Genomic DNA, 21,151 nt, shown 5'->3' with positions numbered 1-21,151 from the left:
GGGCACTTGGCTCGGTACAAGAAGTCTCCTTCAGTTCTCACCCTAAAGGGCCGCCTTAGAAAAGTTAAAAACGCAGAGCATGCTCGCGGAGGGGGAGGGAGCAGCCCCGAGCACTCGGGGACAGACTGGTGAGGGTTCCAGTCTGCCACCCCTCAGGTTAGCTGTGCGGCGGAGGGGCTTCGCTCGGGGCTGGGCTATGCAGGGCGCCCGCCTGCTCCCCCCTCCCCGGTAATGCTTATTTTGTGTTTTTCTCTCTCTCTCTCTCTCCCCGCCCCGCACCCCGGCTCCCGCACCTCCCCCGCACGCCGCAGCCTCCGAGGCCTGCCGGGCCCCTCGCCCCGCTGTCAGCTCTGCTCTCCAGCCCCTTCCTGCGGCCGCAGCTCCCCGCCCGCCGGCCCTGCCCGCGCTTCGTCTCGGCGCCCCGTCGAGACGCCCCGGGGCCCCGCTTCGGCCCCGCGGGCTTAGCGGCGCTGCTGGCCGGTAGCGGGGCGGCCGCCCGCTGCCCGCTCGCCGCCCTGCTGCGGGGCCGCTGGGCTGAGCCGCCGGCCCCAGCCCCGCCGCCGCCCAGCCGCCTCCCCCCGGAGCGCCGGAGATGCCCGGCGTGCCACGGAGCCGCGTCGCCGCAGCCCCGCGCTGCCCCCGAGCCGCCCGGCGCTGTGAGTACCGCTCGTGGGGCCGCGTCCGCCCTTTCCTCCTCCTCCCCCACCTCCCCGCACCGGGGAAGCCGCTGTCCGCCCACGTGCCCTCAGCCGGCAGCGGCGTGGGAGCCGGGGGCGCTGGGTGAGCTCCCACGGTGAGACCCCCGGGCTCCTCAGGCAATGCCCGCTGCTCCCCACCTGCCACCCCCATCGCTCCCCGGGTCCGCTGGCTCCAGCAAGGCGGTCCTGCGGCCGCCGTGCTCCGCACCCGGTACGCAGGCGGGAAGGGAGCAGCCCCGACGGCAGGGCTGCCCGCCAGGTCTCCCGGGAACCGGGAGCCCGGCTCCGGGAACGCGCAGGGCGTTCATGCACCAGATCAGTCGAGGTTTCACGGGAAGACCGTGTAGCTCTGCCCGGGGACGGCGGTGACAGAAGCCAGCCCCAGCCGCCCCGTTAACCCATGTCCCACCGACGGGCGCGCTGCGCCCTCCCGGCAAACGGCGTCTGGGACTGCACGGGGGGCCGCGGTGGCGGGACCTTATCGGTGAGATAGTCCCCAAAGCGTGGTGGTGCTGCGCAGGGCGCTGCCGCGAGAGCCGCCCCGGAGGAGCGGAGCGAGGGCCGAGCTCGGCGGGGCCGGGCACCCGCCTTCCCCGGGGCCGCGCCGGGCGGCCGCCGCAGCCGCCAGTAACATCGTGCCCTGCTGAAACGGGAGAACGAGACAGAGAGAGCCCGGCGGCGGCGAGCTGTGCGCTGCAGGCGGACAGGAGGCAGCTGGGGGAGGAGGGAAGATGTATCCCTGCAGTTACTTAAAATGCAGACGTGCTCCAATCCCGGGTTTATAAGCACGGCTCTCATTTAAGGCTTCCATGAACGTTAAAGCACCAGTACCGAGCCCCGCGGCGGCACCGCCGCCTCCTCTGGCCCTTCCCACCCCCTCCCCCGAGCGCAGACACGCTCGCACGCCGGTTGCTCCGGCATCCCTCCCTGCGGCGCCGGCCCCATGGCTCCCCCCGCGCCCTCCCCATCCCGCCGCCGCGGTGCGGGCGCTGCGGCGGCTAGTCCCGTTGCGAACCGCCCCTGAGCCGCAGCGGCCCCCGGTGCTCGCCTCGCGGGGGGCGGCCCGGCGGCAGCCCTCCCCGTCGTGCCGGGAGGGGGGCGGGGAGCGCGGGCTGCCGGCCTCGCTCCCCCCCGGCTCCGGACACCGCGAGCGAAGCCCACCCGCGTCCGCGGCTGGCACCGTGACACGAGCCCGCGAGGGCCGGGCGCATGCGCGGGGCTGGCAAGCCGCCGTCCCCGGGCGCCCAGCCCGCCTCTACCGGAGGGGAAGCGGGCGAGGACTCACGGCGGGGCCCCGCCGCCGACCCCGTAAGTACCGCTCGGTCCCGCCCGGCGGCCGCCGCGCACTGCGGCCCCGCACCCCGGGCTCGTCGCTGGCAGTCGCGACCTCCGCGCCGCGGTGGGGCCGCCCCGGGTGTAGCGGGACGGGACGGGACGAGCGGCGCTGCCAGCGGACCCCGCGGTCGGGACGGGTGAGCGGCCGCGGCCGCCCTGCCCGGGAGGAGCCGGAGGGACCCGGCGCGAAAGGCGCTTCCCCCGGTCTCCCGGAGTGCCGGGAGCCGCCAGCCGGGAGCGCCCAGTGCCGGGGCTCGCACCGCCCCGTCCCTCCCCGCGGGCTCCCGGCGCCGCTCCCAGCGCGGCCCCAGCGCAGGGCCCAGCCGGCAGCCGGCTGCCCCGGCACCGAGGGCAGGCACCCGCCCCCGCGGGCTCAGACCCGCCGCCGCGCCCCGGGGCCGCGCCGTGCCCCGCGCTGCCCCCCTCGCCCCAGCGCGGGTGCCGGCCCCGCTCCCGCCGTGCGCCCGGGGCCTCTTCGTCTCTCCCCGAGTGCTGCTGGAGACCCCATCCCCCCTACCCCTCCGCGACGGGAGTCCCGCGGCGCGCCCACTCTCGGGGCCCTCGGCCCCCTGCAACGTTAGACACGAGTAGCAGCAAGGCAGCGCTTCCATGTACTCTTTCGGTATCAGCCTGCCACATCACCCATCCCCAGGTGCGAGAAAGAGCTCTTCCTGAGCTCTGCCTTTAGTTAACGTCAGCAGGTACGAAAAAACATGTAATGGAAAGTGGACACAACTGCAGAAAGTGAAATAAGATTATCCTTGTGTGTGCCAGTAAGAATTGCAGTAATTTAATATGTGTGAATTACTTGATGTAACCATTCCGTTATTTCACTTTTGCTGTTGAAAAACGTAAGATCAAAACTTTTCATATGGTGTCAGCAGTATGACATAATGGCGAGGAGTTGCCTGGTACCTCTGTACCTGTTGCGCAAACAGAACATCAGCATTAGATCCAGCACTTCGCAGAGCTGTGTACTGCGGCACCGGTTACGCCAAGGGTCTGCTACAGAACCAAAAACCAGTAACCATTAGTTCAATTCAATGAAGCACCGAAATCACTATCAGCTGAGTACTAGCTGTGGTCAGGTTAAAATAAGGAATGTCTTTCCAAACTAAGAGCATGTTGAAGCCAAATGAATGTAAAACTAGCACTAGGTTTTGTAAAATATTTTAAGATGAGAGAGCAGTTACCTTATTTCCCCTTCACTTACTTATCTACTCGACCATTAATACTTATTTTGATGTCTTTACTCTGGGTCCCAAATGGTTAATCGTGGAAGCATCACCTTGGCTGTTACACACCTCTGTCCCTTGAAGAGCGGCGCACATTTTTTGGAGTGAGTGGTGATGCTTGAGGGGCTCAGCTTAAAGTACCAGGAAGGAATCTGCACAGTGTAAGGTTTCTGTGTCTCTTGGAACCCAGGTCACAAGTTGATGAACCCGAGGCATAGGCAACTACCAATACTTAGTTGCTTATAAAAAATCATCCCATCTTTCATCACTAGGAAACGTTATCCCAAGGAGGCAGCAGGTCTTCGCAATAGCGCAGAGATCTCACATTCAGGAGCAAGACTAGTCTTAGCTAGAAGCTCGTGATTCTTAACTTTCTGTTTATAGGCTTGTTTCAAAATTGTCATAGCCAGGTGAAGTGAAGAAGTCCAGAAAGCGTTGTGACCAAAATGACGGTCCGTTAAGCCAAATTCTGACTTTACTTCAGCTTTAAATTGACTTTGGTAATACTCCTCCCAGCTGACATGGCGCCATTTGGCACCACAGCTGAACTTGAGGCAGAGGGTAGCTACCGCGGTGCCTACCCTACCAAAGCAGCCAGATGCCAGTGTAGTACAATCCAAAGTGAATCGCGACAATCGGAATCAATAGGAAACGGTATGTGAATCACTGTTTAATGCACTCCAGCATGAGTCATCCCAATTCAAACCAGCTTTCAGACCAGTACAATGTCAGTCAGCTCCGCACACAGTTCGATATGAGTCAGATCTCAGCACCGAGTACAATATGAAATGAGTCACAGACTAATACAGCGCCATGTGACTCCAGTACCCAGTGTGAGTTGTCAGTTCTGTGTGCTATGAGTCACTTCATAGTACAGTAAAATGGGCTTTTTGGAGACCATTCATAATTAAGCACAATGCAACCAAGCGCCAGTAGGAGATGATGGGAGTGAGCAGAGTAATCTGCTATGTGCACCAGTTTCACTGTTTGCATAGTAAAGAGGTTTGTAAAATATTAGGATGAATGGATTTTTTTAATTTTTTTTTTTAAGCCAGCTGCATAAAAATACCTAGAAGCAAATATTTCCTCTAACATTAAAGCTAGCCAAAGCAGAGCTGAAGCAGCCGTAAAACTCCCAGCACTGGAGAAGCCTGGGGTTTTGTTTGTTTGTTTTTGCTTCTGAGAGAGCTGATCAGCCAGTGTGAACTGACATACATCCAGCGAGGCTGACTCCAGCTGCCACGGAAGACGAGGCAAGGGATGCCGACAGGCTGTGCTGTGCTGTGCAGAGGAGGATTTGACACTGATTTAACTTAATTGCAGTTTGCAATGACCTGGTTTGTGAAGGGACTCAGCATGGAATGAAGTTACATCCATACTGGCATTCGTACTGCTCCACTGTCACAGTACCCACATAAACAGCAGGACTGCAGTAACAGGTTGCTTTTGTTGCTTTTTCAATGCAACCAGTAAAAAAAAAAATATCTCTTGCCTTTCCCATATTACAGGAGAAATAATGACAGAGAGTGACCCTGCTAATTGCACGTTAGAGTAACGTTTGCAGTGAAGTCTCTTGTGGTAAAATCCAAAGGAATTACTTTACAGTACTACCAGAGGAGATATAGAGCATCCTTCTAAAAAGAAACACACAAAAATCCCACTGAAACCCCAAGTAACTATGTTTCTTAACAAGAAAGTCAGATTTTACTCAGAGAAAGACTTCAGTGTGGGAAGTTTTTTGCAGACAGCGGGTTGGTCTGGCAGCCAAATAGTGCAGCACTGAATAGCAAAGAAAAAGGAGCAGAAGACATCTAAGCCCTTGGTAGAAAAACACCTCAGTTACAGGTGACATGATGGAGGCACCGTTACCTGGAACTATGTGGGTGTGATACACTTTCAGCCGTTCCTTTTGAAATGTAAAGCAATGCTTTAATCTGGATAGATGAACCCAGCTCCTCTGAGCTGCTGCTCCTCTGGAAAAATAAATAAAACAGGTAAAGGCACTCAATTTCTGCACATTTTACATAAAAGCATCCCAGATTTTTTTTTTAAACTCATGGAAGGATACTTTCTCTTGCAATTTCATCTACTTAGGCTTTTGACAGACTCAGACGCGGCAGTGACATAAGAAGCTGCTTTATTCTGCATGGCTGCCAGTCTCCGTTCTGCGAACCTCCATCTTGCCTTTGTAAATTCTCAACCATCTCAGTCACCCCATTACAAGATGCCACATCTTCAACAACACAAAAACACTTGCAAAGAGCTTTTGCTCTTAACTCACTAAGTGGGCAATCCAGTAACTGCCTAAAGCGTGTGCATATGTGTGGGTGAGTTCATTAACATATATTACAATTATTCTCCATCTAAAATAGTATACTGCTTGATGCAGAAAGCCTGTGTGTCAAATTTGTCAATGAAGAGAAAGAAGCATGAGCATCAGGCTTCCCGTTCATATTTCAGTTGACAATAAACTGCCACAGGCTTCAGTGGGAGCATGTTGCAGCTCCTCAGCTCCTCCAAGTATTTCTAAATTAATAAAATACAGATTCAGAGAATTACTTGGAGCTTGACCCCAAGTTGCAAGCCTCTTATGACATTAGTAGATAAGGACAGAATCTCTTTTCTTCCAACTCACTGGTTATCGTTATTGCAGGGATTTGAAGAGAAAGCAGCAACTGCAAGAGTTACACCACCTCACCTAACGGTCCCTGAAACCAATATTTGGCTTTCATTGCTTTAATGGAGTTTGGATCAGGCCTGAAGTATTTACTGAAAAATAATTGGACTATGATGATCTACATCTGTGCGCTCACTCCAACTGGCTGTCAGGTAGCATTATAGCACAGGGCTTCACAGGCTGTATAGTTCCTGCAAAAGCTTCATGCTGTGGCCATGCAAATCAGCCCTAAGGACAAGTTAAGGCTTGCACACCTGCCCGATTGTAATGTGTACAAGGAGGAAATATCATATCTAAGTAGTGATGTTTAAGCAATAGAATCTTTGCACTTTGAGCTGAGAAAATGTCATTGTGCTTTAGCATAAAATGAGGATAAAAGCATAAAATCATTTTCTACAGTCTTCTGTGTATTCTTGTGTTTGGGTTTTTTTTTATTTGGTTTGGTTTTGTTTTTAAATTTTACATTTGTGGCTTAGGTTTTAAATATTCCTCCTTTGAGAAGCTATTTTCTTGGTAGCCCACCTTCCTACTGAGAGATTAGCAAATACTATAAATGTTACAACTAAGCCAAGTATTATCTGAGGTGCTTTTAACCAGGGAAATAATTTTCATTCCTGACCTTCACACTCCTTTGCATTCATAAGGTCACATACAGAAATGCCTCATAATCTGAATGTCAGATAGGCATGCCTTGGAGAGGAAGAGGAAAAGGTATGGCAGACATACTTGTTCCAGTACCTCAGCATTACTCTTAAGGCATACAGTAGTTTTTCCACTCTTGTCAAAAGTAGCTTTTCAGATGCTTGCTTAAGTCCCTGGGTTTTGGTTTTGGGGTTTTTTTTTTTCGTTTTTTTTTACTTACTTACTAGCACTCAGTAATATGAGTGTGTACTTTTTATATGAATCATAGATGCTATCTAGTGGATAAGAAGCAAGAACACGTGCCATTATTTTTCCTCTACTTTTGGTTCATTGCTTTTTAGAGACATTTTTATAATGGAGTAAATTTGTTGTTATCATTAGAGAAGGACCTCTCTCTTTCTGTGAGATCCAGAAATTATGCACCTAAGCATCCGCATAGATACTACATTAGATTGATGCGAAACAGTGAGCAAACAAGAGACAAGCTGATCAACTCAACTCCTACCCCCCTTTCCCAGTTATCTGACTAATTGGTGCACTCCGTGTGGGATCTGGACAGTTCTCTGGATTCCTTCAGGCAGGACTCACTGTGCCTAGACAACTGTCTTTACGTTTCAATGTGCTGATTAACATCCAGAGTGGAGAATATGGCCCTTCCAGAGCCTCCAAGGCTGCAAAATTGATCCAACTCTACATAGATTGCAGGTGGCCAGATGAGACTTGTAAGTAGCCAGCCAATTGTAAGTAGTCAGAAGAAACTTCCTGCAGATGCGGAAATGATCATGTAGCAGAGTCTTTTGTATGAATTTAGGTAGTTAGGAGATGTTTTGTATGTAGCTCAAGATGATCACAAGGGATGGATCACGCGTCTGCTGGAGCAGTCGCAAGGAGCATGGACCAGCTGGATGTAAGAACTGCGCAGTAAAGCACGATTCAGAGAGTCTCAATCTGGTCCAGCCAACACCACCACAAGAACCTTTGCAACAGAAACTCCTGTTGCCACCTGGACACTGACTGTCTTGTTCAAGGATTTGATTTCCCACAGCAACTTGGTATTAGCAAAATCAGAGACTACCTAACAATCAGCAGAATAGCACCTTTTAGTCCTTCCCTATCACGTGAACCAGAGTCGTATTTTTTCTATTAAATTACGGCTACCCAAGCCCTCACCAAGCAGACACAGGGTCTTTGGTAGTGCTGTCATTACTTTGGGCAGTCAAACTGATACAACTGGATGGAGAGAGACATCGCACATTATATCCAACAATTGGCTAAAACTGTACCCAGGCTGGGGTTAAACTATGTGATGGTAGAGGCTGAAGTCCTTTGGTTAAAGGTATCTCATCTCATTCCATCCGTAGCTAAAAGTACTTTTGGATTCCTTAGAAACCAAGTACAAGACAGCGGCCCATCTCCAGTTTTTAAAGCCCCTGTGTCTTCTTCTCCAACCCATTGTCAAACAAGGCATGTAGATGCTCCAGATGGTGGGGACAGAGAAGGCAGACCCCAGTTCGCAAGGTGCAGCGAGCATCCAGCACAGAGGGTTCTCACACAATTTGTTCATTATCATAGCACCTTCTGAGAGATCTGGAAATCTGAGAAGATAAAGGAGGCACAGGGAGTTTAGAGCAGTGAAATTTCCATTTTTGTGTGAAGGAGATAACCTTAGGGAAAGAAAAGCAATTTTTTATTTTCTTATTCTTCCTCAATGATGCAGATTTTAGGGTATGGATCTCCCTTGTAGTACTGCAACCTAGTAAAGGAGTTAACAGTAATTAAACAAGAACAAGAGACCTGGGAGCATCCAAGGTTTTTGAGATCCAGACATATGAAGGGATAAACCTGTCACAAACTAGGCTGAATCCCTCCACTGGGGCTTAGAAATAAATTCTCCTCCTGAACCTTCCTCTCTTGCCTTGGAGAAACAATATAACCTTGCCTCAATCCTAAAGAAGGAAGGCACTAGATCTCAGTGTGACTACCCGAGTGACAAAAAAACTAAACAAAAACAGAGCAGGTATTTGAGCTTGAACCTGTGAGATGTTAGTCTTCCTGAACTTGCAAGGACCTCAAAGAGAATAGGAGATCATCTCCTTACAGGTCTGAATATTTAACTACTTAAAGAAATATATCTAAAATCCTAAACATACTACCTTGGAAAAAATAAAAAGTCATCTCTAAATTTACTTTCTAGTCAAACCAGTAAGAGTTCTCTCAAAGAATAAATACAAAACTATTCAATCAGAGTGGAAATAGTTTATGCACAATGATACATGTTCACCCTCTGCATTCTCTCAGTGTGATGGAAAAAGTCACTTTCAATGGTAAAATAAAACTCTCACTGTTTGTAACCTTCTTTCTAAATGCATTCAGGAAGCAGAAGGAGGATTTTTAAACAAAACATTTATACAAATTTTGAAGAAAGGCATTTCAGACAATTCTGCTTAGCACCACCTGGTATTAAGTCCAACCCAAGACATGAAGTCACTTTTCTCTGCAGCATAAATACAAGTACCAGATCACATCCCTAGGTGGTATAAATCCCCTTGTCTTCACCGGTCATAGTGAAGTGAGGTAGTTTTTCAGCAGCTGAAAATAAGACACACACTACATGTAATCAGAATTAATACTTCAAAATTGAATGTATAAAAACTAGGATGGAATTTTCTCTGATTACAATGAGATCTTGATGTTTCAAAGAAAGCATCTTCATTGTTGATGGACATACTTATATTTGATATTTGACTGTCCAGGGAAATGAAACAGAAAATACCTGACACTGGCCAGTAAAAAAAACATTTTAAACCAGATACTAATTGCATGCCATGCAGACCGAAAACCTTAGAAAGAACACCTCCATCTTGGCTTTATTTCAGAGTCAGCTGATGAAATAGGTGACTCTCCTGGGAGGCTGATGTGAAAACATGCTGTATTTACTGACTGCCATTTTCAAAGTGCGCACCTGGTAACATGGAACAGAATATATCAGCTGGTGGAAGAACATTTGCACTGTTGATTACAGAAAATGCACCTAGTGTATTCATTTTTTATAACTGCATTATAAAATTTCCCCATGAGAAGGATTCTGTCCAGTTCAATCACAGGTTCTTTCCCGCTTCAATGCCAGAGTACAAAACAGTCTCCTGTCATATGCGAGTGCTCTGACAGCACCAGGTATAGGAGGATGGCTGTACACCTTGTTTTCCTCAGGAACGCATAGTTTCCTTTTACAGCCAAATAATAGCTCTGAATCACCCTTGATTTTATACACACTTTAGCCCTCAGGGCTCCTCGAGCCCCAGAGTCTTCCAACTGATTGCTACAACTAATATTTTCCCTGCCCAGCTCTGTACATGCATTTCTTTGCAATATCATTCTACTTGTTTAACAAAACAAAGATAATTATTTCAGCATAGAGATAATTATTTAAGCATCACAGTCAGGTTATGGGACAAGTTTAGGACACCTCTTATGCTCCTTATGAAATGCATCAGCTGGCAAGGAAGCTATATACATTACGTGTGCCTCTTGCCCTACTTCCCTGGTCCACCACTTGTGGGTCTGCTGAATATGTTCTTAACTAGAACAGGGAAAGAAAAATATTTAGCTAAATGTAGGTACCAACATATGTCATTCCCTTTAACAGCTTTAAGGTAAGCTATTGGATCAAAATGCTGTTGATGATTCATATTTTTCATTATTAAAACAACCTGATCACCCACAGTAACAATCTAGAAAATAAGGAAAGCCCTCTTGCAAAATTAAGTCACACTTCCACTGGTTTTTATTACAGTGGGTTGAAGCTCTTTGGCATCATACTGTGGGATAATAAACTTGAAGAGGTCACCAATCACTGGTACCACGTACTATAGCAGTAGAAGCCATAAGTGAGTAATTCTTCAACTAATATATACTGTTAGTGTCATCATTGATGCAAAGAACACAGACACTAGAATTTCTAATTGGTTTTACATCTACTGCATGACCCAGTCAGACCATCCAATGTCCCAAATTAACAACCGTAACATTATACAAACAGAAGACCTTTTTACAGGGAGGTCTAAGAAAACCCTCCTTTTTGCCCTGAGCATCTGAAGTGTACCGAAGGCAAAAAAAATAGCCATCTCCATTCCTGCAGATCTGCGAGTCAGGCAATTGTTTAAAGAGTTGTTAATGTGGGTTGTACTGTAAAGAAGCAAGGAATTGTGTAAATTCCTACAAATAATATTCACTGGGGTTGTTGATAAATCTACTGTGCATTCCTGCACACAGTACAAACTCCAGAACAGTAATTCGAGCGGTTGTCTGGAAAGGCTCATTACACAGCTATGGTGGCTGCAGCAAGCAGCAGCAAAGTGTGATGGAGAACTTCAATGACCCATAGCGGAATTCTGGATGCACTAGAGGTAGCAGAAAGACACATATGTAAAACAAGGCTTTTCTGTTTGCATCCCATTAGTGGCTCACTGCATGATCTCAGACAACTTGCTTCATCTCTATGACTTTTTTTCTATACACCTTCCAAGGTCATTATACTTCCCTGTGCATAGTCATACTCTGATAGCCTTAATACTTTTTAAGGTTTTGTTGGGTTTTTTTTAAAAAAAATGAACCCTTAGATGACTTGCACAAGCTTGGTGTCTGTGCCTTTGTTTCTATTCCAGCCAAGGAGCAGTTTCTGGGAGAGCAAAACCAGCAGATACGGAGCTCATGATAAACTTAGATCACCATGCACAGCTGCAAAATTGCAGGGTTTGGGTTTCTCTAGTTTACCTTTTTTTTTTTTTCTTAAATTACATCTTTTTTTGAAAGCAATCTGGAAAGCCAGTGTATGTCCGTGAATATACATACAAAAGACAGAGCCTATGTCTTACTGTGCATTCAGGCCTCATGTCTGGCATTACACAATCTCAGTACAATCACGAATGGGATATACATTTGCAAAAAACTGTGCTGCGAACATGAACATTTTAACTTCATTTTGCAATTCTGTTAGAGGATGAACTACAAAACCAGACTTTTAATGCAAGACATCCACTTCTCCTGCAGATTAATCATTTTTATGTGGCTAAAAGGAACTGATCCAGATAGAAAGGTATATAGAACGTGCTTGACGATAGTTTGGTTTAGAGCCAGAGCTACATTAAAAAAAAATTTTTAAAAAGCACGGAAGAATGAAGTTAGAAAAACACTGCTGCAATGGATCACTTACTCATTACTTGTTCTGTGAACCTGGACCAGCCTGCTATGTTTTTGTCTTATGGGTCTTAATAATATCTGTGCCAAAGGAGTTTCTACAACTTCGTAATAACCTGCACCACTGCTCACTCTCTACCTTGCTACCCTGTAAAATCAAGCTTAGGTTTTTATTTAGTCCAAGCTAACTCATCATTTATCTCTGAAAGAAATAGAGAACAATAGAACATCGTAAGTTTTACTGATCAGAAGATCAATGTGCTTCTCAGTTCCCCTTTCTAGATTAACAAGCCAAACTTCTACAATTTTTTTCTGTGGAAGTCATGCTTTCTAAACATCCCGTTAGGGTTTTAGATAGATGCTTTATCTTTCTTGGAATGTGATTGTCGTGGTTTAACCCCAGCCAGAATTAAGTACCACACAGATGCCCACTCCCCTCCTCCCTGCCCCCTCCACAAGGGACGGGGAGGAGAAATGAAAAGGAATGTAAACTCGAGAGTTGAGATAAGAACAATTTAGGAAAATAAAATAGGAGGGGGAAAACCCAAAACAATAATAATAATAACAACAACAACAATTATAATTAAAAGGAGGGAGAAGGGGAGAGAAATAAAATCCAAAGGGAAGCGAGAAAAAAAACCAAGTGATGCAAAATCCAGCTGCTCACCACTCACTGACCGATGCCCAGCCAGTCCCTGAGCAGAGATCAGCAGCCCTGGGCCAGCTTTCCCCCCAGTTCATACACTCAGCATGACATCCCATAGTATGGAATATCCCTTCGGCCAGTTGGGGCCAGCTGTCCTGGCTGTGTCGCCTCCCAAGTTCCTGTGCCCCTCCAGCCCTCTGGCTGGCAGGGCCTGAGAGACTGAAAAGTGTTTGACTTAGTGTAAACATTACCCAGCAACAACAAAAACCATCCGTGTGTTATCAGCATTGTTCTCACACCAAATCCAAAACACAGCACCAGCTACCAAGAAGAAAATTAACTCTATGCCAGCCAAAACCAGGACAGTGATACCCGTAGTACTTCCACAGAGGAGTAAATTCCTTCTTGTATCTAACCACAATATTCCTGCTGATACACCACAGAAAGTCACATCCAAATTAGTTTGTGATCCACTTCTTTCAAATGTACAAAGTGTCTGTCCACGGCCACAGGGAATACGTGCATGATAATCACTAAACAGCTCCAATTCAAAAGTCTGGGCTGTCTTTAAGCCAACAGGTATATTCCAGTCCTCTTTCTCTTATCTCCCATTACTCCAATACAGCTTTGCCATCATTAAAGCATGCTTTGTCTGCTAAAAATATCTTCAAAAAAATATTCATCGCAAATGACCATAACCTACTTGGCTATTCAATGAGAAAGTTGGCATACATCTGCCAAATAAAAATGAAAATGCAATGATGAACATTCATAAAAGCCTATAGTACCAGAAAACTAAGTGAGGTGTATGGTTCAAAGTGAAACAAAGACACAATGCTGCTGGGCAGTTTTTGCCATACAGCTGCTTACATACTCTTCCCTTTCATTAAAGATGTCAAAGAACAATACTGAAGAACCTGAAATTGTAACAATGCATCCAGAAGGATCTCTTGAATTAAATCACGGTGGGATGAGGTGGGGAGGAAGAGTGTATTCTTCCTACTTCTGCTGTCCTTTACTGTTCTCCTTGGAAAAAAGCAAACAACAGGAACCAAGCTCTCTACTCAGGCCACCATCAGTTCAACTGTAATATGGACTAGAGATATGTGTGAACTATCCACATAACACATCTCAAAAGTAAGAGCGGATGGATTAGGGTACATAAACCACACATCTGAAACCAAGTTACACTTTTCAAATGAGTAATAATTGCTCACTGTCCAAAGCAACCTGAAATATTGTTAGATAAATTATCATTCCAATAATGCTTTATATACTATGACTTTCTAATTGAAGTATGAAGATGCTCTATTTAAAAAAAGTATAGGTACCTGGAAGGAAATTAATAGTTAGGGCTTCATTCTCTTCCTGTGAATCTGAAACTCTGAAGAAATCTGCATCTACAAATGTATTGTACATCTCATGTTTATTCTTCCACATTTTGAAACAAGAAAGGTTGTGGGGTTTTTGGAAGCTGTGTTCTTTTCCTGATTTTCTATTTCTGGGCATGTAGGCATTGCTTGTCAGATTAGGTCTACAGAGTTACAAAATGAGTTATAATTTCTATCTGTATTGTTGTTCTTATATTCCTCCTGCAAAACAGGTGCATCTTCTGCTCAGCATGTCATGCATTTTTCTCTCGGGAGAGTGGGTGGTTCCCACCAAACTGAAAACTATTAATCTGTATAAGAAAGAAACAAATTCAACATTAAAAAAAAATCCAGCAAAATTTAATGCTGCACTCTGCTGCAATAATCTCCTTTCTCCTCCTGACACTTCTTTCAAGTCCATGACAACTTCTGTGCATTCTCCCTCAAATTATAACAATAGCATTTCCTAAACCTGGCTGAACATTTTAGAAAGGAAGGCAACTTTTAACCCTCCAGTATTCATTTCATCAGATTATGTTTCAAGTCTAGCATTCGATTGATTATCAATTAAAAAAAGAACTCAAAATTAGCAGCAGCTAGTTCCCCTACAGTTGTCATGGCCTCAAAAGAAGGTTTAGCAACCTGAAAAAAACCTACACACAAAGGGATCTCATGACATAGGAGGATGATTAGTTATGTATCCAAAAATCAAATACAATCAAAATGAAGACAGACATACTCATCTTTGTACAAGCTGGCATTTCATGTGTAAAAGACATCTGTCACTTCGATACGATACTACCCTCAGCATAATAGGGAGAGCATGATGAAGTGCTGTAGAGCAAGTCTGAAGCTCAGAGAGAGATAGCTCAGGAAGGGACAGGAACTTCAAGGGGACTTGTCATTTCATTAACACCACTTCTCTGCACAACCTGCAGAATTCAAGCTCCAAAAAGGTTTCCTAAAACAGTGCAAAAACCACAACAAGTGCTTCCACCAAAAATTGTTTCATGCTGTCTTCAGTTGCAAGAGGTGACCAAAAACCTGCATGTTAATGTCCAGTTGTGTGTTTTCTGTGAAAATGATGAATTACTAATGAAGAAGCACTTGATTCCTCCTTAAGAGGAAAACATTTAAAAAACCTGTGGCAGTCAGACCTGTAATGGACAGGTAAGCACTGGCCTTTCCCCTTTGCTACAGGGCAACAAGCAGGCTTGAGACATCCTCAATACTCACCAAAGGGCAGATTTTCAGGAGGGCTCAAGTGTCTCAAGCATCACTAAGCCTGTGCATTGGCTAATCGGGGAAAAGGGAAGAGGGAAGGAGAGGCTCTACCTACCTCTGTTCTGTACCATTTTCTTTAGGACTCGCCTCGAAGTCAAAACCTCAGGAAATCTTTTTCAGCTCCTGACCTTATATACCACTGTACTAAAAGCTGCATCTCCGAGACCCCTTTTGCTCTCTGCATCACCACTCTTTCCTTGTAACCCACCTACACGCAGAATTCATTAGCCCTTTGCCTTCCATTGCAGTGCTTAAAATAGAATGAGTGAATCTTCCAAAGGATTCAACACCTAAGAGCTTCTGGGGGTAAGCAGGGGTGTGGGAAATGAAGCATTTAGGCTTTCAGTTCCTTTGGAGCTGTGGCCTTCAGCACTGCTTGGGAAGACTTTTAAAGCAAACAAAAGGAAAAAGAGAGATGTTTCTTACTTCCTCCTCCTCTCGCTGTCTTGCAGCCCATGGGATCAGAGCGGATGGAGATGCGCAAACGGCAGATGTCTACGACCCAGGAGACCCCAGGCACAGCACAGGCTCAGCACAGCACAGGAAATCGAGGGTCCAATGCCTGCTGCTTCTGTTGGTGCTGTTGCTGCAGCTGCTCATGGTAACCCCTCTCATTCAAGCCTCTGGGGAAGAGAATAGCAGGGGAGGGAGGCAATAGCCAGCGTATACGACAACATAAGCCAAACAAACCACCTGGGTAATTCTGCAGATCTGGGACTAAAAGATGACTGTGCCCTAGTGCTAGACACAACTTTCTATTCCAGTTTACTAATTATTTCTTTTTTTTTCCCTGCCATTGAAATAACAGATTTTTAAGAAAATACCTGTACAGTAACTCCGCTGTAGTTTTGTTGTCAATACTGTGTAATGGAAGGTCTGTTCCGTGCATGACTGCTTCTCCTGAGCCTTGAGCTTCACCAGGGCTTCCACTAAAAACTGAAAGCAATACCAGAATATGTCACAGCTTTAGATTTAGAACTGGGACTTAACAAGCAGCACAGTCTGTGTTAAATGGAGTTCGGAGAAGGTGGAAGAATGTGTATGCTGGAAAATGAATAACCACATGCCCAGCACTGTTGTTTTGTTTCAAAGGCAACTGGATCTGTTGTTATTAATTAGTGTTGCCAACTCACAGCACCTGCAACTCATATGAAGTTAATCCTTAGGATCAGCGACTTTAAACATTGTATTTGCTGAAGAAGAGGAGTTAAGCAGAAATAATTCAGAAGAACTCCCGTTACAAGATGTTAAGGAGGAAAATTTATCAGGAAAGCAAAGCAAAAATAGGAAAAGAAATCACCTGATCCCGTAAATTAGTGATGTGTTCACCTTCTCTCTCTTACCAGCTCCTCCAGATGCATGCAATTTGATTTAAAACTGAAGTAAAGCTTCCCATACTCAGAAGTCCTGTATTCGTTTGGGGCCAAGTGTTAATTAATGGGCAAGACCAGAACTTGCATTGAAATAGATGAAATAGATATATATATATCTTGAACACCCATAGGAGTTCAACCAAAACACTTGACAGCAAGCTGAGTGCTTCTTATAAATACACTATCCACTACATAAACACTTCATAGCAAGCAAACCTGGCACTGAGGTGAAGGGAAGAAGTCATAAATAACCTGACAGCCCAGGCTAGGAATCTATTCCACCATTATTTTTTTCTAACAGCAGCTGATAGCAAATGCTTTGGAGAACACCATTAGAAGGCAAGGGAAAAGCAGGCTGATCATTCCTTTGCTATCGGTACTCAGCTCATCAGAAGCAGAGATACCCAATCCTGCCCTCCCTTACGCAAACAGTGAGTATTTTGTAAGGACAACAGGCTGCTTGGAATTTTTTTGCAAGATGCTAAGTACTCTGGGTCTGATCCTACCTTTTCAGCAGGTTCTTAGAGGCAAACTAAGATAGAGCTTAAAAAGACATTAAGTACTGTGCCTGTACAGGATCAGAGTTTGCTACCTTGCATCCCATACAAATTCCAGTGTCATCTGAACAGTTGTCCAGTGCAATCACAAGTGGCTCAGTCTAGAGCTGCATTACACAAACAACACATCTTTCCATAAAAGGAAAAAAAAATAAGGCGCTTATCCCACTGATTACATAAAATTTGCATTTTATCTTTTAAATTGCTGATAAAGTGCAGCATTTTACCTGTTATTTTCCAGGATGCTCATTTTCTGTGCACCTCACTATTCAAACAATTCAAAGGGAGCAATTTACTCCATAGGGTATGTGATAGTACACAAATTTCACGATGCTTAGAATTCCTATTTGCATTTCAGAATCATCTAGGAAACCAGTACAGGCTCCAAACCAGAGCAGCTTGTTTGAGCTTTAAAGTATTTTCTGGTGGGGGTTTTTTTGAGAACAATTGTTTTCTAGTAACAAGAAATGCAAAACAAACTGTAATTAAGCTATTTATATTCCCTATTCATACAGCCTTTCCTCAAAATAGCTCAAGTACTTTGAACAGAAAAGTTATGAATAGGAACAAAAATAACAGTCTACATGAGTCATGCAGCTGAGTTGCTGAACATCCAATAATCAGCATACTCTTAATAGTAGATTCAGAATGAAAAAAAATGGTGAAATGAGTCTCTCAGCTGGATGCTCAGAACCTGTGCTCATTCCGAGCCAGAACTCAAGCCTCCAGCATGTTACTCTTCCAGATCCTGAGAAGAAGCATGAGAAGATGCAGTATTGGCACTAGTCCCTTTCTACTGTTTACCTGTACATTTCTAGGGAAAGAGTCTGCCTGCAAGTCATTTTCTGAGGCACGGCATGTTCTCTTAAGAAAGCGTTCGTTATTTCTTTTCTCTTTTTCCCCTTTTGTGCATTACCCTATGAAGACTATAATCCTTTCTGTTGGATCTGTTGGTTCCCCTCAATCCAAAAGTAACTCTGACAAGCATATCACTTCTTGTCTGTGTGTGAGGAATATGTAATGAATTACTTTTCATATTAAAAAAGGCCGCTGGTAAAAAGTGTAGTAAAGGATTGAGACCTATACACCTCAAAAGAATAGAGAACTAACATTAACTACCATTTTTATCTGAAAAGGTGAACTGAAATACTTCATTGGTTTGAATGTATGCTTCAGATGTTGCAGAAAAAAGAAAAAAAAAGCGTTTGCAATTATCTGCTCTCTGTATTAGAAAGCTTCCCTCCCTCTTCAATGCATGGACTGCCTTGGCAAACAGAAAAGCGGGTCTCTGCAGATTATGGACTAACACTAGAGAAAACAAGAGAAGGAGATAACCAGTAAATAGTAAGGCTGGAAGTAAGGCAAAGTCAAAAGTACAGAAGGCAGAAAGGACAGAAAAATCAACTGGATCAACAAAAAGCCTTACTACAGATAAATGAGATTCTTAAGAATTAAGGCAACAAAACTGTTACAACATTAGCATTAAAGACAGACACGATACAAATGAAGAAACATTTATATTTTCCTACAAGTTATAACAACTGTATTGCATTGTATCAGCTGGAGGACCTATTTCATATAAATTACAGGTTATAATTCACCAGGACCTTCTCTTGACAAATTTTAAGCAGCTTTACAGAGTGTATGAATGTGTGTGTGTGTGCACATGCATTTTTCACTAAACTATGACAGCCTACGAACTGGAACATAGTCCCCATTCCCTAGAAAGAAGTATGCATACTCGCAAATCCAGTCTCAAATGAAAACAAATCATCTGCAACTACAAAAGGAATTTGTAAAAACTAGAGTTAATTAAACTAACATGTGATGAAAGCAACAGAAGTTGACAGCTACTCTTCCATGGGACATGAAAAACTCTCAGCGATTACTAGTGACTGCAGAAGACATTATCTTTATTGTAATGCTACAAACAATCTAATACTCATTTCCAGTCAGACATACTCAAAACAATATTCGGCAGCCATGTATCTGTTCTTTGTGCTCCAGGCCTCACATTTTGAAGCATATGCTAATACTTCCTTAGTTGCAATCAATTACCAGACAATGGCTGTATCTACATCTGAACTCTGAAATATGCTTATGCTCCCAACATCCCATACAGAAGTGTCTGGCTTGCTTAAAACCCGCGCTCCATCTTCTGAACCCTGGCTTTCTTGTAACATGGTATCACCTCTCTAACCCACAGCCTTGGCCCTCATTGTGCCCTATGGATATTAAAAATAGGGAAGCTGGGGGCGGGGGGGTGAGGAGGAAACAAACCAAACCCAAACCAACCAACCTTAGCATCTAACTCACATAAAACCAGTGCATAAAGCCTAACTTAAGTTAAAACATTCCATCGAGCATACACAGTATAATAAGTATCAATGGAGAATAGATTTGGTATCTGGTAAGGTACACATGTATACATATATACCCCATATATATATACAGATATACTCACGTACACATACATACAGACAATTGGACTCAATGATCTTTATGGGTCCCTTCCAACCTGAGAAATTCTATGAATTTATGACCTCTGTATAGAAAGTCTACATGATACATTACTGAACAGCATTCAGCTACATTAAAGTTTTCCAGGTTTATACAACTGTAAAATTAATGTCAGAGCATAACTATGAGTAATGTGGCTACTGTTAGCTTCTGTCCTTTTAGCTGATTTTTTTTTTTTAATATCAGAGGAAAAGCATCTGCTGTACATTCAGCCTTTTCCTCTATGAAGCTGGCTAAAATTTTGTTTGCTACCTTGCAGTCTTACTGTTAGAAATCAAGATGAAGAGAGAGCAAGGAGAACATCTCATGAACTCCAAGCAGAGGGTATTCCAAACTGCGAGGAAAGGTATGGTATTTACCAAGTGTTCTGTCAAGATAAAACGAAACAAATCCCAACAAATCAGACTAAATAAAGTGAATTACCTGAAATATCAAATAACTATTATTATCTGTTTGCAATTTATGCTGAATTTGCAGTCATTTGTCTCTTACCTCCTAAGGAACCAAAGGTCTGATCTATAATCTTTTACCTTATTTATATGCAGCATCTAAATCCACATCCCCACTTTCATAACATGGCAGATCAAAAAGAGCATTGTAAACACAGCCTCCATTTTATCTGAAATAATTTTTAAATACATCCTGTTCCCACACAGCAACTGTGTAATGAAGCTAATTGGCAATGCTCAGCCTTGTAAAAATAATAGAGAGGAGCTCAGATCCTCCCAAGAGTCAAGCAACTGTCTCTTCAGAATTGCTCAAACAGGTAGCAGCACTTGTAAAACTGTAATAGACAGAAGAGTACCTTTTATGAGGTTTGAATCATGGCTTCTTTCTACATATTTTCATTCAATTTTTAACAATAATTCAACAAGAACTACGAGGTATAGACAAAATTTTATATATATATATATATATACACACAAAAAACAACAAATAGTTGTTGCAGAGGGACTTCTTTGTTGCAGTTACTTTGAGAGTAAACTTCAATCCCTGCACCAAAGTGCTGGCAATCATCTGCATCTGAGCTTTTAATAAGCACACTTTCAAAAGGCACCTTACAAATATGTTTACTAGAGTTTGCACTCGGGTAGTCCTGGCAAGGAATTGCAGCCCTGTGAACCCTGTGATTTTGTGCCATTGTGATGGCAGATGCCTCCTGCCACTTGCACACAGTCCGAGTAACAATCGTTCATTTCTCTCTTGTTCTCTCCTGCCTGAAGCCCTGCCCCTACTCTTGAAGAAGTCAATGGCTGGGCTCAATCATTTGATAAATTGATGCTTACTCCAGCTGGCAGAAATGCTTTTCGTGAGTTTCTACGAACAGAATTCAGCGAGGAAAACATGCTTTTCTGGATGGCCTGCGAGGAACTAAAACAAGAATCCAACAAAAGTGTCATTGAAGAAAAAGCAAGACTAATTTATGAAGATTATATTTCTATCCTTTCTCCAAAAGAGGTATATTACTTTCCCCAACAGTTAGTTCTAATGTGTGTTTAAAGCTACAACAATACTCAGGGAGAACTTCCTCCCCCCTCCCCCCACCCCATTCCACCGCCATCAAGTAGAGATTTAGGAGAAAAAGGCAGACCCATTGTTGAGGTGAGATGGTCAACGC

At 44.6% G+C, this 21,151-nt stretch overlaps 1 protein-coding gene and 1 long non-coding RNA gene across 5 annotated transcripts in view; one reads left to right on the top strand and one right to left on the bottom strand.

Annotated features, from left to right (window-relative positions):
* RGS20 (regulator of G protein signaling 20) overlaps positions 1 to 21,151 on the top strand; it is a 45,354-nt gene that overhangs the window by 22,212 nt on the left and 1,991 nt on the right. Inside the window, exons 2-5 of one of the 3 annotated variants that reach the window (XM_055704364.1) lie at positions 312 to 656; positions 15,536 to 15,684; positions 19,793 to 19,879; positions 20,757 to 20,991. In XM_055704364.1, the coding sequence (XP_055560339.1) occupies positions 312 to 656; positions 15,536 to 15,684; positions 19,793 to 19,879; positions 20,757 to 20,991 (816 nt within the window). Of the gene's footprint in view, positions 1 to 311; positions 657 to 1,395; positions 2,007 to 15,535; positions 15,685 to 19,792; positions 19,880 to 20,756; positions 20,992 to 21,151 lie in introns of those variants that run through there. The other 2 variants (XM_055704365.1, XM_005443232.4) reach the window with 2 other exon arrangements.
* LOC114016924 (uncharacterized) lies at positions 6,780 to 20,760 on the bottom strand. Of its 2 annotated transcripts, none has more exons than XR_003561699.2 (3): positions 15,908 to 20,760; positions 15,510 to 15,706; positions 6,780 to 14,760 (listed from the first exon to the last, which is right to left on the bottom strand). It is a non-coding gene; the product is annotated as an uncharacterized LOC114016924 (long non-coding RNA). The 2 variants fall into 2 exon arrangements; XR_003561698.2 differs by having other exon boundaries at positions 6,780 to 14,110.

Source organism: Falco cherrug, chromosome 3 (assembly GCF_023634085.1).
Source record: "Falco cherrug isolate bFalChe1 chromosome 3, bFalChe1.pri, whole genome shotgun sequence".
Classification (NCBI taxonomy): Eukaryota; Metazoa; Chordata; class Aves; order Falconiformes; family Falconidae; genus Falco; species Falco cherrug.
This window is presented reverse-complemented; position numbering and strand designations above follow the sequence as displayed.